This window comes from Penicillium robsamsonii, assembly GCF_028829455.1.
Source record: "Penicillium robsamsonii strain IBT 29466 chromosome Unknown utg000005l_segment0_segment0, whole genome shotgun sequence".
NCBI lineage: Eukaryota > Fungi > Ascomycota > Eurotiomycetes > Eurotiales > Aspergillaceae > Penicillium > Penicillium robsamsonii.
This window is the reverse complement of record NW_026643223.1, coordinates 457,875-472,841: the sequence shown is the minus strand read 5'-3', so window position 1 is coordinate 472,841 and position 14,967 is coordinate 457,875. Positions and strand designations below refer to the sequence as shown.

General features: G+C 47.2%; 7 protein-coding genes across 7 annotated transcripts; 5 read left to right on the top strand and 2 right to left on the bottom strand.

Annotated features, from left to right (window-relative positions):
- Positions 1-325: 325 nt before the first annotated feature.
- On the top strand, positions 326-628 carry N7447_008210 (uncharacterized protein; the record flags this gene model as incomplete). Its single annotated transcript, XM_057232472.1, has 1 exon — positions 326-628. The coding sequence occupies one exon, from the start codon at positions 326-328 to the stop codon at positions 626-628; it is 303 nt and encodes a 100-aa protein (XP_057082014.1).
- Positions 629-1,922: 1,294 nt separating this feature from the next.
- On the bottom strand, positions 1,923-3,404 carry N7447_008209 (Acyltransferase 3; the record flags this gene model as incomplete). The annotated part of the gene is made up of 3 exons (XM_057232471.1): positions 1,923-2,611; positions 2,666-3,284; positions 3,342-3,404. 3 exons carry the CDS (start codon positions 3,402-3,404, stop codon positions 1,923-1,925), a joined length of 1,371 nt encoding a protein of 456 aa, XP_057082013.1.
- Positions 3,405-4,424: 1,020 nt separating this feature from the next.
- N7447_008208 (putative GTPase activating protein (Gyp3)) lies at positions 4,425-6,896 on the top strand (the record flags this gene model as incomplete). The annotated part of the gene is made up of 1 exon (XM_057232470.1): positions 4,425-6,896. The coding sequence occupies one exon, from the start codon at positions 4,425-4,427 to the stop codon at positions 6,894-6,896; it is 2,472 nt and encodes an 823-aa protein (XP_057082012.1).
- Positions 6,897-7,640: 744 nt separating this feature from the next.
- On the top strand, positions 7,641-8,612 carry N7447_008207 (uncharacterized protein; the record flags this gene model as incomplete). Its single annotated transcript, XM_057232469.1, has 2 exons — positions 7,641-7,667; positions 8,367-8,612. 2 exons carry the CDS (start codon positions 7,641-7,643, stop codon positions 8,610-8,612), a joined length of 273 nt encoding a protein of 90 aa, XP_057082011.1.
- Positions 8,613-9,183: 571 nt separating this feature from the next.
- Positions 9,184-10,869, top strand: N7447_008206 (choline transporter-like family protein; the record flags this gene model as incomplete). The annotated part of the gene is made up of 2 exons (XM_057232468.1): positions 9,184-9,468; positions 9,520-10,869. 2 exons carry the CDS (start codon positions 9,184-9,186, stop codon positions 10,867-10,869), a joined length of 1,635 nt encoding a protein of 544 aa, XP_057082010.1.
- Positions 10,870-11,133: 264 nt separating this feature from the next.
- Positions 11,134-11,984, bottom strand: N7447_008205 (uncharacterized protein; the record flags this gene model as incomplete). The annotated part of the gene is made up of 2 exons (XM_057232467.1): positions 11,134-11,844; positions 11,907-11,984. The coding sequence occupies 2 exons, from the start codon at positions 11,982-11,984 to the stop codon at positions 11,134-11,136; spliced, it is 789 nt and encodes a 262-aa protein (XP_057082009.1).
- A 2,154-nt stretch (positions 11,985-14,138) lies between these two features.
- Positions 14,139-14,771, top strand: N7447_008204 (P-loop nucleotide/nucleoside kinase family protein; the record flags this gene model as incomplete). Its single annotated transcript, XM_057232466.1, has 2 exons — positions 14,139-14,244; positions 14,302-14,771. The coding sequence occupies 2 exons, from the start codon at positions 14,139-14,141 to the stop codon at positions 14,769-14,771; spliced, it is 576 nt and encodes a 191-aa protein (XP_057082008.1).
- Positions 14,772-14,967: the final 196 nt, after the last annotated feature.

The following is a 14,967-nucleotide window of genomic DNA, read 5'->3' as shown; positions in this document are numbered from 1 at the left end:
TATCGTATTCCACCTTTACGATTGGAATCCTGGCCCTGTCGACGATGCTGATCTCTCGTGATATGTTCTATTCTGGCTTCACTCGGCACGATACGAGCATTGGCATCGATGAAGTTACATCTATCACTTTATTAGAACGGACCCGATGCCACCTAAGAAGCTATATAAACAACCACCCTCCTCATTTCTACGCTCTTAACCATCCGCTCAAACAAGATCAAATCTCAATCTCAATCTCAACATCAAACATTCAATCCACATCTACTCTTTCAACTCGCTATTTTAGCATTCCAACTCCTCCAATCTATATTCAGCTTCCAACAAAATGAAGTTCACCGCTACCACCCTCGCTGCCATCGTTGCTGTCCTCCCTATGACCAACGCCTGGATCTTCACCAGCTGCAGCCGACAGTGGGATGGCGAATACAACAAGGGCTGCACCAAGGCTGCCTGCAAGTCCGGTGACAAGATTGACTGGGAGAACCAATGGTTCTCAGACTGCACTCTTCGTGTCTACAGCGATAGCTCTTGCAAGAAGCAGATTGGAATCGCATCTGATGACTGGAATGATCACAAATTGAGCAAGAGCATGGGTAGCTTCCGTGTTTCGGGTTGCCCCAAGGACTAGGGTGTTCATTTTGGCTGTGATGGACATGGATAGACATGATGGCCGTCGTGGAATACTGGGCAATGGGAGGATGGGGGGGGGGGGGAGGGGACAGCGGTGTTTGTTTGGGTTGATGTTCCCTGTTTGGTGTCAAGTAGGATGGATTGGTCTTGATCTTCACGGCTGTCTTTTAGTTAGCACTGAATCCTAGGCCTTTTGAAATGATGACCTACGTTTCCTGTAAATGGTGTGGGTTACACCTAGACCTGTCACTTCCTAGGTTCCATTTATGTGTATCATATCACGTATATCATACCTTGCAGCCACGGGAGACTTCGTATATAACTTGAAACAATGCCGTGTCAATGAAACGCCCCCAGAGAATTCTGTATACCCGTCGGCCTATACAGTAGACACGTACGGCGCACATACAATAGTAGTTCTACAGGGGTTCCAATTTTCATTTCACTGGCCTCGGTAGGTCAGTTAACCTTCATTGTAGATAGATACACATACTACCCTCATCAAATATATATCTGGTTTACACAGCACTACATGGCCATATAATAAGCTAATTAAGTTCAGTAAAAGATATATTACTAATTGATAACCGCATCAATAATATATCGCCTAATATTTTGTATAATACCCTTTTGCAGCCTACGGCTGTAACCAAAATCATTAGCTAGGTTTAATTGCGAAATCCCATTCTTATGGCAAGCTATTACAGCAAACCTCTGTACTGAGCTTAATCCAGCCAATTTATACGCCTGTGGCCAAATTCCATTGGGATTAGACGACTAGGGGGGTGTAGTAAGAAAAATAAAATGGTGGGTGGTTATTGAGGTGATAGTAGTGGGGCGGAGTGGGAAGTTACTTTAATCCCCTATTTAACTAGCTATCTTTGTGGACATATACCACGCATCAATGAATGACTTGTGCCATGAGACTGCCAGAAAAAGAAAACAGTTGACCTGCATGAGTGAAGAGATGAAAGTGGTACTTCCAAAAATTATTTCAAGACTCAAAATTACGGGGACTGACACGTGCTCGAGTTCATTAGCCATCAAAACTATAGTTAAACTGAATTCTTCATACTGATCCTTTTGTACTAGGCGCGGCGATATTGTTTATCCTGGGTTTGTGAGGTGGAATGATATAAATGTGAAGCTGGCATATAGCTGATTGAAGTTTATGTAAAGACATCAATGTACCATTAATGGTCTATTCTAAGGTTCCCATAATGTCATGTCTATCAAGTCCAAATTCCAGCGCCCCCAAACACCAAAACACAATAGCCATCCCAATGACGAATCTACACATTTAACTCCCGGGCAGACGTGATAGGTAGTATCTCATCTTTTTCTTTCGAAGTCCACGCCGAATTCCTACCCCATGAACGGGAGAACTTTTCAAACGCCGCTGTAAGTGCACCCATCTTTGGATCTATATGCTTTGTCCACTGCTGGACAACATATAGCAAGAATGTAAAAAATATAATCAGAATAACCCCAAGTCGGAATGGGGTTGGCGTGGGAATATATGACTCCGGGTCAGGCGTTACATCTGCTTTCACAGTCGGCTCAAATCCAAATGACATGGGCAGATAGACAAGATAAACCAGAACGGATCTCATTAGTGGTCCGTGGACGAGATATAACGGGAAGCTTATCGATCCCAGCCACAGCAGCACGGGGTGAGAGAGCATCCTTCGCATAAAGGGAGAAAGCATCACCCCAAGGCATATCATCTGCGCCCCAAGGCCGGCATAGTAGCGGCTGACGTTGGCATCTTTTGGGAAGATGATTTCGGCAAGCGACGCAAGCTGAAAAGACCACGCGGTTTGGTCGGCGTATTGATCTGGATACGAGCAGATGTAGAGGCCTAAGGTGACGAGACCGTAGGGTATGATTCTGAAGATAGTGCGTGGTTGGAGGGCTGCCAGGTTGTAAAATGAAAGTTCGGCTAGTATCATGCCAGCGAAAATGTTTATACCAACAGTACCTGTAAGAAGTTATCAGCGTGGTGTTTAGTATTGTGATATTATCCCAAACTTACCATCTAGGGTTGCCCAGCTATAGCTATATAGGACCATTTGCGCACAGAGGCGAAAAACTGGCGTGGTGTTTACCAAAGCCAGCAGGGTCATGAATACGTATAGGGAGCCACGGAAAAGGGGTAGTAGTGCCCATTGTGGTTGATCGTAGGCATTTTCTCCGTACATCCACGTCCCCAATAGCTCTCGTAGTAGATCCACGACAGCAGCGCTGAAAGATGAGCTTCGTTGGGGGCTCGTCGCTCTCAGCCAGTATGCATCTACCCTTCTCCCTAATTGGAAGACACCGAACTGACATGCAAGCCAAGCTAAAGTTGTCATTAGGGTAGCGGGGAAGACTAATCTCCATTTGCGCCGGAAGGCGCCTGTCGATAGCGTAGCGAGAGCATCGGCTGTAGCCCCTCGTCGGGCTAGCTGGAGCGGTTTTAGGGCATTGACGAACCCGAGTAATACCATAAAAACGGCTACCCAGGCCTGGCCCTGTATGACGAGTCTAAAAAATGGTCGCTGAAACAAAATAGACTTTCCAGTTTCCGCGAAAGACGGCGGGATCAGATATGTCGCAAAGGATAGACAAGTATGGCTAGCGACCACAAAAAGAGCGGCAATGCCTCGGAGACCCTAAACGACCCTAATGAGTGACAGTTTAGCATGCGGGGGATTGGAAATAACACTTACATCTGCCCAACTACTGGAACGGATGTGAGCTGCAGATTTCTTGGTCGCCAGGTCGACAGTCATATTGGGCAAACGGGTTCATTGCTTGTGGTACCGGTCAATAGTACGCCGCTGCTGCTGCAGCTCCCCTGGCACATATACATACATCCCGTTGGTCAATCATGCCTTGTTCCGGGGAGACATTTCGAGACTCTCGAAATGAATACGAAATACGAAAACGTCAATGTGAGATCGTATTGGAATAGTTGACAGTTGATATCCGTTATCCGAAGACGGAAGGGTTCGAGCGGGCTAACCACATTCCACAGCCATGCGTAGATGAATTGGGAGTTTTACAAAAAATAGTGGGAAACTAGATATTAATTTGAGATATTCAATTGGTCTAGAATCCAGGGGTTCTGCTGTAAAATAGAACAAGAATAGTCTGCCAGTTATTGGGACATATTAAGTTGCTTTTAGTAGTCTTTCATATATTCTTTTGGGTATTTTTTTTTGTAGATATTTCCCCCTTCTTAGTGCTATAACTCCCAGGATAAGAATAATTACCTGTATAATTTAGAATATAGTGAAAAAGGTGTGCAATATGCATATAATATGTGACTACTCCATATAAAAGTCCAGAGTTCCGGATCGACACATGAATTTCCGACCTATCAATTTTTATACAAAGATGAGAACAATGAGGATATTATAGAATATAGTTAGTAGATATCTAACGGTTAATTCTTTTATGAAAATATTTCAACTAACAGGATTTAATATATGTACTTCGTAGATAACTTGAAATGCCCCTTTGTCCATATTACGTCACATGACACTAACCCCGATCCAGGCTTTGTTGATTTTGTTTCAACTGCGCCTTTTCTCTCTTTTCTTTTTCCACAGTCCTCTGGCAGGCTGTCTCCCAAATTTGGTCTCTCACCTCTTGTCTTTCGTTTCTCCAAATTCATTCATTCACTATCCCTTTGGGGTTCCATTTGTTGAAAAATACCCCCTTTGCCGAGCCCGAATATTCTTGTGGTTATCGATTGATAGCTCTTCGATAACAAATGTCCAGCCGGAACTGGGTGCGACATCGTGGCCATGGTCACAGAAAACGTAACTCGATATCCGCCTCCTTCGGCTGATTTCGATCTCCCCGGCCGGCGCAGAGTTCCCCACCCACCACGATTGGAGTCTTTGACCGATCCACGCGCCCGAACCGCAAATTCCGCTACGAGATCTTCACCTCGCTCTCCCCGCTCTCCACGTCGCCAGAGATCGCGTTCGCCTCTACCGCGGACTCATCCTCACGAAAACCCTTGGCCACCTACGCCGCCTCACCATGGCTCCTCGCAGGGTACGAGGGGCGAATGGAAAACCCCTAGACCGACCGGTCGCCCTCAAATATACGCCACACCACCTGAAACCCATCCCCCGAATTGGCCCGCGCGAGAGGAATTCGAACGGCCGATGCATCGGAAAGCTGCGCCTACGCGAGGCGGGCTCCGTATATCCATGTCAACATCCAGGTTGAACAATAGGCGCCCGAGGACGCAGGAATCTATGGAGCGCCGCCAACAAGAACTGAGCCCTCAGGGACTCCCACTGTCACGCTACCCAACAAACGGGGCCGCGGATGAGAATCCTCCCCAACCAAGCATCAATTCGTCCGAAACCTGGCGCTCGAGTATTGAACAAGCAAGTGGAACAGAGCGTAGCAGCGTCCTGACCAAGAGCAGCTCGATCACCGATCTTTCGCCGGATACCCCCGACGCGCCTTACGGGATGGACAATGGGATGAGTGTCGAAGATGCCATTTCCATGTATCTTGATGGCTTCAGCGATGTGACTGAAGAGCCTGGCTCGCCAAAATCCTACGCAGGAAGTAAAGCGCCATCAATAACGCCCCCACCATCACGCGATTCACACATAGATGAAGTACACTCACAAGATCCGTCGCTGAGCGACGTTCCTCCGATACCCCCGATGCCAGAATTTACCATGTCGCAAATCACACGACCAGATTCATTGTTTTTACCAAACCTGACTTATTCCGCACCCACACCCATACCGCCCATACTCCCAGAATCCCCGCCAGAGTTCACACCCTTAGAACCCGCAGTACCCGAATATCCACAGGAAACCGACCCATCAGACCCTGTTGTGCCAGACTCTCCGCCCGATCTCACTCCCTCCGCATCGCCGGTACCTGAGGTGTCTGAGGTGCCTCCTGCACACCAACGACAGCCTTCGAAAAAAGTGTTTATTCCTGGATTAGTGCCTCCACAACTCCGCTCTGGGGACGGCCCTCGAGACGATTACGGATTTCGCAAAGCCACCCAGTATGTAACCCTGGACGAATACGAGACCTGGAAAGGATCCTACTCCCACCATGTGACGCAAAGAAGAGCCAAATGGTGTGAATTGCTCAGGGAAAACGGGCTGCCCACATCGGAACCCACAACGTTCCCGCCACAGTCTTCCAAAGTCAAGCGATATGTTCGCAAAGGAATTCCTCCCGAGTTCCGAGGTGCGGCTTGGTTCTATTATGCCGGCGGGTACGAGCTTTTGAACCGGAACCTTGGCCAGTACGATGAACTTGTTGCGAAGGCCATGAGCTCACCAAGCAACGATGACAAGGAGCACATCGAGCGTGATCTCCACCGCACATTCCCTGACAACCTTCATTTCAAACCGGAGCCCACCGCCGAGCAAGAAGAACATTCCGGGAGCAGCAATCCGAATTATTCTAATGTCACCACGGAGACGCAGATGATTCAGTCCCTCCGTCGGGTTCTGTATGCTTATGCGCTGCATAACCCCAAAGTTGGATATACCCAGTCTCTGAATTTTATCACGGGAATGCTCCTTCTTTTCCTGTCCGAGGAAAAAGCATTCTGGATGCTGCATATCATCGCTGCAGACTACTTGCCTGGAACCCATGAGATCAGTCTGGAGGGTGCCAACATTGACCTCTGGATTCTCATGGTCCTGCTCAGGGACTCCATGCCGGCCATCTATTCCAAGATCGCTGCCATGGGAGGAACCCCGTCCGGACGGGGTAAGATGCCTCCCTTGACAGTGCACTCCCGGCTGCCGGACATCACCCTCGGACTGACCAACTGGCTCATGTCAGTTTTCATCGGAAGTTTACCTCTAGAAACCACCCTCCGAGTGTGGGATGTTTTCTTCTACGAGGGCTCTAAGACTTTCTTCCGCGTATCTTTGGCAATCTTCAAGTCATGCGAAAAGAACATTCTCGGCGTGACAGATCCCATGGAAGCATTCCAGATCGTCCAAACCGTCCCTAAAAAGCTGTTGGATGCCAACATGTTGATGGATGAATGTTTCGTACGTCGCCACCGCGTTGGCCAAGGCCGTATCGAAGAACTCCGAGCTCAACGCCGGAAGGCCGTCCGCGAAGAGAAGTTGCGACGATCAGTCGCCTTCAGTAAAGGTCAGCTTCATTCTGGAACCGATGACTTCACCGGTCGATCCCACACACCGATCCCGGGCCTCGAGCATCGGGTCGTTGGTTCATGGCGTCACTTGAAACAACATGCATTTCGTTAAGCGAATGATCACCCCGGCGTCCATCTCTGTTGGACGTCTTTCCCAGGCGGCCCTCCGTGTCATCTCCTTAATGTCTGTAATCGTAATTGTGAATTCGGGGTTTAGCGAGGCTCTTTGCCTGCATTATAGGCGTCTTGGATTCGAGAGGTGAAAAGGGGAAACATTTATGGCATTTGCATTTGTACATAGAAATTACATACACATCTATGTTTGCCGAGCAGGCAACCGACTTGGCAGTTCTCATTGGATATCCCTGTAGGGCTGTAATACGACAATATGACCAAAAAGCAAATCATTCGTCGAGCTCCTTTTGCTTTTTACGTTCTCCGCCCCTTCCCCTTGTCCTTCGCCCTAAATTAATCCTTTGCGTTGAACCAAAGATATAGCCTCCACTACGATGTCACTTACCGTTCAATCGCCTACTTCAAAGCCTCAATTAAACGTGCACTACTTGGCACCCGGATCTTCCGTGATACCCCCCAAAACCGTCAATGAGTCCTGTCAAAATCAGAGCAACTTACTCTTCAACCACGGTGTCACTAGTGTGAAAACCTCCCCCAAAGTAGTCATCAAGATTGACACTCATGTCAACTTTCTCGAAGTCCAAAACATGATCTATATTGCACAAAACACAGGAATTTCCGTTCCCAAAGTTTTCGCCTGTTATACATACGGCCCTGTAGATCGTGTTCCTGACGACTACGGGGGGTCTTTACGATACCTAGATCTTTATGAGTTGTATTGATGGTGACACACTCCACACGGCGTGGGGTACTTGCGATGTGTATACTAAAACGCATATCTTAACCCAGCTTACGGGGTATATCTAAAGAGATGCGTGGTTTGACCAGTGAGGGTTATATTAGGTCTGCTGATCACTGTCTATCGACTTCTCTTGATAAAGGTATTCTCTATGTATATTATACATATAACGTATTTCACATGCGAGTGGTCCACACAAGCGAGTGGTCCACGCAAAAACACATAGTAAAAGCGATATAGTTGTCACTTATATTTCAACAACTAACGTTTTTATCTAGCTTCATAACTTGCCGATAATGATTGATAAGCATTTTTAATATAATATATCAATCTTAAACGAATCGAATACTTCCATTGTTGTGGTATTCAAAATTACGCCGCTGGATTCTACAAATATATATATCTCAATTACCAGCCTATTAAATTCCCTCAAAATATATAAAGTAACTAGATATCACATAAGCAGCATTAGGCTGGAAGAGCCAGTTTATATACAAAACCGTTGTTGCACTAACATGTTGTAATTTATCGCTTTTACTATGTGTTTTGGCGTGGACCACTGGCTTGTGTGGACCACTCGCATGTGAAATACGTTAGCTTTGTTTCAACTAACACTCTCTTTAAAAGGCCTCTTTAAATGACAGGAGGATTTTAATACAGGCCTTCTGAATACCTATCAAAAACGACCGCCAAACGACATATTGGAAGTTTCCTTTATGGAATGCTTCCTACAAACCACTATATTCTATTCACGCACACGGTGATCTCTGGCCTCAGAATATTATGGTTAAAGATAGTAATGTGGTTGCTATTATTGACTGGGAGCTTCGTGGTATCCTGAATACTGGGAATTTGCGAACTTTATTTAGGGTTGGCAGAGTGATTGGACGGACTATGTGGTGCAGCCCTACCAGAATATTTTATGCAACGGTTCCTGATGGAGAAAGTTGTTGATTTAGGAAAAGGGTCTTAACAAGGTGGCTATAAGCGATATATTCAGAATATAGATGACTGTTAAGGAGTTGAGTTCATAAATAGATCATATTAAAGAGACTTTACAATTCTAATAAAATATGATATCCAATTGCCGAAAATTTTGGCCATGTGAAATGTTCGGAATCCCTCCGGTCTCCAATCGAGGGTCCAGCGGTCCAAGATTTTCACCCGGCTTTTAGCTATGTCTTATAGGCTGAATGTTCGTCAATCCATATATCGAGCCAAAACATTTTATCAAGATAATCGGTAATAGGGCTAGAATGGAGCCATGTTTTACAAACAATTACGAGATCAGTTGAAAGTTTTATTAAAATTTTTGAAATTACTAGTGTTTTTAGTGGTGTTGAGTTTTTTTCAGATCTGTTTAGCGTATTAGATCGGCGATCCCTGTAGGGATGGATCCACAAGGGCGGATCCCGTTCATTGGCAATCGAGATTTCTTGTTTGGTTCGTGTCGTCACTAGTCAAGGTAGTATCCTTTCCCCTTTTTTTCCTTTGGCTTTTCCCTCTTCCCCTGAGCCTCACAGATATGAGTGGACAAGCTGCTAGCTATTATAACGAGGGCGCGCCTCAGGGTCCGCCTCAGCCCTACGCCTATGAGGGCAATAACTACCAACAGCCAAATGTTCAGCCTGCCCCATACCCCCAGCCAAATTACCAGCAACCAACCTATCAACCCACCTATCAGCAACCGGCACCTGAAGCCAAACCACCGCCACAGTACCAGCAAAATGTCCCAGAATCCGGATACAGCTTTGACCAGGCGTTCAAGATCGAAAAGCCCAAGTGGAATGATCTGTGGGCAGGTCTCTTGGTGAGTGTGTCCGTGTCGCACTGAAAACCTCCAAACTGACTCGGTACACAGTTAATCGCCGTCTTCCTCGGGTATGCCGCCGTGTCGGGACTGACCATCCACAAATATGCCACCAACAAAGGCTTCAATGGAGGAGGTATCTACGACTCGGCCAATGACTTCTCCCTCGACACCAACACCCTCGTGCTATTTATCTTCGTCCTCGTCGTCGCCCTAGTGTTTTCCTGGCTCTATTTCATGGGGGCAAGATACTTCACCAAAACCTTCATCTGGGCAACCGGCATCCTCAACATCGTCTTCGCCCTCGCAACGGGCATCTACTACATCGCCCGCAAGCAATACGGAGGCGGCATCGCATTCCTAGTCTTCGGTGTCTTCGCAATCGTCTGTTTCATCAGCTGGATCCCGCGTATCCCCTTCACAGCCTTTATGCTGCAGACCGCCATGGACGTAGCCCGCGGCTACGGACACATCTTCCTAGTCAGCGCGCTGGGCGGAATCGTCACAGTCGCTTTCGCTGCCTGGTTCTCCGTCACTCTGGTCTCGATCTATGTCGCCTACGAGCCCGATTCTTCTGGCGGCGTCAATCCCGCCTGTGCGAACGGCGGCTGCAGTAGAGCAAAGGTCATCGGCCTCGTCGTCTACGTCACCTTCGCCATGTATTGGGTCAGTGAGTGGATCAAGAATACCGTGCATACCACCGTCGCCGGCGTTTACGGCTCCTGGTATTTCTGGAGTAAGTCCGCCGGCGGCATGCCCAAGGGCTCGACCAGTGGCGCGTTCCGTCGTGCGACTACCTACTCCTTTGGCAGTATCAGTCTGGGAAGTCTGATCATCGCGTTCATCAACATGTTGCGACAGGCGTGCTCGATCGCACAGCGACAGGAGGCTTCGGAGGGTAACATAGTCGGCAGTATCGCCGTTTGGATTTTGGGATGTTTCATCTCGCTGCTGGACTGGCTCGTTACGCTTTTCAACCGCTACGCCTTCTGTCACATTGCATTGTATGGAAAGCCTTATATCCCTGCTGCCAAAGATACATGGACTATGATGCGCGACCGAGGAATCGACGCTCTTGTGCAAGACTGCCTGATCGGTCCGGTGTTGACTATGGGCTCGACTTTTGTCGCTTATGTCTGTGCCCTGCTGTCCTATCTCTATTTGCAGTTCACAAACCCAGAGTACAACAGGGATGGTAACTTCACCGCTGTTATCATGGCTTTCGCTTTCTTGATTGGTCTGCAGGTTTGCCAGGTCTTCATGACTCCCATTGGTAGCGGTGTTGAGACTATCTTTGTGGCTATGGCCTGGGATCCTCAGGTCATGATCAATGATCACCCGGATATCTACTACAAGCTCGTGCAGCTTTACCCTAAGGTTCAACAGGCAGTTCACGCTTGAGCTCTTCAGGCAGATTGCAAGGGACTTGAAGTTCGACTGCAATGGTTTAATCTCTGTATGTAAGCGGAATCTATATCCGCCTTCTTCGCCATGTTTATGAATGTTCAGCACAACTTGGTGCATGTTAATTAATAAATAATGCATGATCGATAAGTACCACAAATGTTTCATGTATCATTACTCAAGTTCAATCTAAAATATCATCATACAAAACCCATACCAAAACCCAAAGCCCAAGTAAAAGAGGAAACCCCCTCAAACAACCTACAAAGCAACCATAACAGCCAAAACAACCGCAACCCCAAGCATCACAACACCCCCATTCACCGAAGTCCCCACCGCAGCCCCCGTATAAGGTGAGAAACTCTTCGCATCAACCCCCGAAGCCCCCGCCGAAGGCGTCGCCCCAACCTGTCCAACCACAGTCGAAGCCGCACCACCCATCAACCCATGCTCCCTCCCAACCGACGTCGACGACGCAGCCACCATGACACTCATACTACTCGGCGACGGGACATTAACCGGAACCTGCGAGATATGCATGGTATTTCCAGCAGCAGTAGTGGAGCCGTGGACATGACCCCCAACAGCCGTACTCGTGCATCCGCAATCTGAGCGAGTTTCTGTTACATAGATGGTGAGTTTTGCTCCATCCGCGCGTTTAACGGGTTGCATTGGTTTGCCTGCGTGTCGGAAGACAGGTTTTGTTTGGGTGGGTTTTGCTTCGGTGGATTTAGTTTCGGTTGATTTGGTTTCGGTGGGTTTGGTTTCGGTGGGTTTGGCTTCGGTAGATGTGGGTTCGGTGTCAGGGCAGAGAGCTGCTATTAGGGATATTATATCTAGCCCGATGCAGGCGGGGACGGAGGAGGCCGATAGGGATTGGAAGGCGGATTTGTTGGCGCAAACGCATTCTTGGGACGTTTTGGAGGTGCAGGAGGTGAAAGGTGATTTGGTGACGCTGTTTATGGTGGCGCTCTGGGGTGGTGTTAGCTTGGTTTTGGTTGGGGGTTATTTAGGGTTGGGGGCTGGGATCTTACGGCGCAGCTGAGGTAGTCTGAGGTTGATTGGGCTAGGGCGCTGGCCATGAGGATTGGGGCGATGATGAAGGAACGCATTTTGGACTTTTGTTTTGGTATTTGGGATACTGGAATGGGATTTCTAGTATACAATAGAACGAAGCTATAGAGGGAACAGCGGCCGAGTCGAGGAATACTCTGTGCTTTATGAACAATTGGACTCTGCTGTCAAATATTTTGATAGCAAATATTTGTTACGATATGACATCCCTTTACTCCTTAACGGGGGCGTTAACGACGTCCTGGAATCTGACGGCCGCTAGTTCCGATATAGGGACAGTGCTTGTCCTAAGAGATAAGCTTCAGACATTTTTGATCGGACTCCTACCAGCCACAAGTAGGCTTGATCTTCTGTTAATTATACTGGAATGGTGGAAGAATGTGCCAGTTGCCTTGTCAATCCTGTGTCTCTCTCGGTCCTTTATATTCCGAGGAATGTTGAATTGAAAGATTAAGAATCGTCTCATTTTTCGGTTTCGGGTGTCCTCTTTGGATAAGAGGGGAATTTACTGTTTAATTGGGGGGGATCCAATTCTTGTAATTGAGATCGATACGGCTTAGGGCTATGACGATATTTGCATGTGGTATAAAAGGAGTCGGAGTACGGCCACTTTGAAGTATTCAATTGGGCTCTCTAGCTTTGCATTCTTTTTTTAGTACTAGTACTAATGCCATTTGTTGATGGTCTCCAATGTAAATTGTCAACATACACAACATGGAATCAGCGGTTTCCCTCATATCTCAAGTTCTTTCCTACGAAATATGCAAGCCGTGGCTATGTTCATTTGATCTAATAGGACTAGTGCTCTTTTGCTTTTCAATTCCCTTCTCCGTCCCCTCGACATACGAGTTCCTTAACAATCGCCTCCTCCAGTTTGAGACCAGATGCATTACAGATTTTCCACTGAAGCTCTCTCCACATATTCTCGCATATATCGAGGTTTCGTCTGATGATGTGCTATTGGGAGTTGATGAACTGAGCAATTGACCTTGTGAACGATTTTTTTTTCTGGTGAGAATGCTGGTAGGAGTTTCCGGGGCTTTGGGGGTGCTGGGAAATTCAGATGTGGGTGCCATTAAGAGAGCTTTGGTAAGAATGGGCCGAAGAGATAGGTGGTGTGGAAATAAGGGTCTGTGACCTGGATTTGAGGCAAAATTGTGACATTGAGCTGCTCGTCTTGATCGGCTTTGTAGAAGCCCGGACCAATAGGAGCATTTCCGAGTTCCCAAATGATGGATGCTTGCTCTGACCTTGGGGGTAATGGGCTCAATGGGCTTACTGGGCTGTTTTGAGGGCACCATGGTAGAATGCAAAAGGTTGAAATGATAGAATCTTTCGAACGGGGAACTAGATGCACGGGAAATTGAAATCGCAGGCTGTCCAGTTAGTGAGGTTGACGTTATATCAGGTGGGAGAGCACAAAGGGTCAAGCAAGTGAGGTTCAACGGAGAGATGCCACGTTGATAAAGAGATATATTTGAGAAAATGAGGATGAATTGAGGATCATTCGGCGCTGAAAAGACCTGCATGGTGAATGGGTGGTCATGGGATTCTTATATAGTCTATCCAAGTGCGATGCTATATTAGAAGATTCGAGGCCATTGGGTCAGTACCTTACGTAGCAAGATACATCCTCTACGACGTGTTTTAAGTCCGATTGTTTCCGTCATTGTATATATATACACACAGCTCATTTCTCCGTGGACTATAAGGTTGACCAAGGAGAAGTCGTTAGTAGCATTAGATTATGAGACAGCCTCATCGGTAAGATCGAATCTTGGATAGCATTGTTGTAGATACTGGGCAACTATAATTGTGAGCAGACAATGGCTAGTTTATATCATCATCCCATCTCGAGGCGCCAGTCTGGATGAGCCGGCGACGGGGTATAGCAAGAGATGCTATCAATCAATCAACAACGATGTCAGATATTATTTCCCCATCTACATATATGGACATTATGAATTCGACCTTGATAAGTAGGGTAGGGTATAACGGCATAAAGATCTCAGGGTGATAGCAAGAATAATGGCATGAGTCATATATACGAGGTTGTTAAGTCAACTAAGGCCTAAGCTGGAATACCCCCGCGCCTCCCCAAGCTCACTAAAGACAACCACCTCATTCCATATTTGACTTCATTGTCGAGACGAAAAGGCTAGTATACAAGTATTCTTCGTCTAGCTTAGGAAATGGCAGGATCTACGCTCTTCGATACGCCCGAGGCGCTGAGCCCTTTCCTACGCAGGACAGATAGCGATCCTCGACCTGTTGTTATGATGACCTGTGGATTAGCTGGTAAGTAAACAAAATCTAGCGGCAAGCTTTGGATAGTTACTAAAGATGTTATTACAGGGTCTGGAAAGTCATCACTTTCTAAATGGATATTATCCAATCATCCTTCTTTCAAACGGTTCTCAATCGACTCCTACATATACACCAAATACGGGCTCTATGGTGATGATTATCCGAAAGATAAATACAACGAATATCAAGACGAGGCCGAGAGCGCTCTCCGAAATGATTTGGTGCAGTTGCTTCGCCAAGGCTCTCAGGATGCAATCCTGGATTTCTCTTTCGCATTTCAGGAGACTAGAGATGAGTGGAAGAGCCTGATCGAAGGATCTGGGGGGCGATGGGTGCTTGCGTATCTTGACGTCGATGCTGATGAGTTGCGGCGGCGGGTCAGGGCAAGGAACCAGTTGGCCGTCAAGGATGGCGACTCAGCGTTTTTTGTGACAAGTGAGATCGTGGATAGTTATATTGCTGGCTTTGAGAGGCCTACCGGGGAGGGTGAAGTTGTGTTACAGTTTGACACAGTATGAAGCTCGAGAATGACATTTGGGATATTTGATAAATATGGGGGTTTCCACAAGACTAGAGGCACCTGATATAGCTCATAGAGCGATCAAGCACTCATTTTCGCTATGTATTCTAGTGTGTACCTATCTGGGTCCCAAGCAAGAGCCCTTGCTTTCATCTGTTGAAGCTTCATATCCACATATTCCGCCAGGTTCTCCC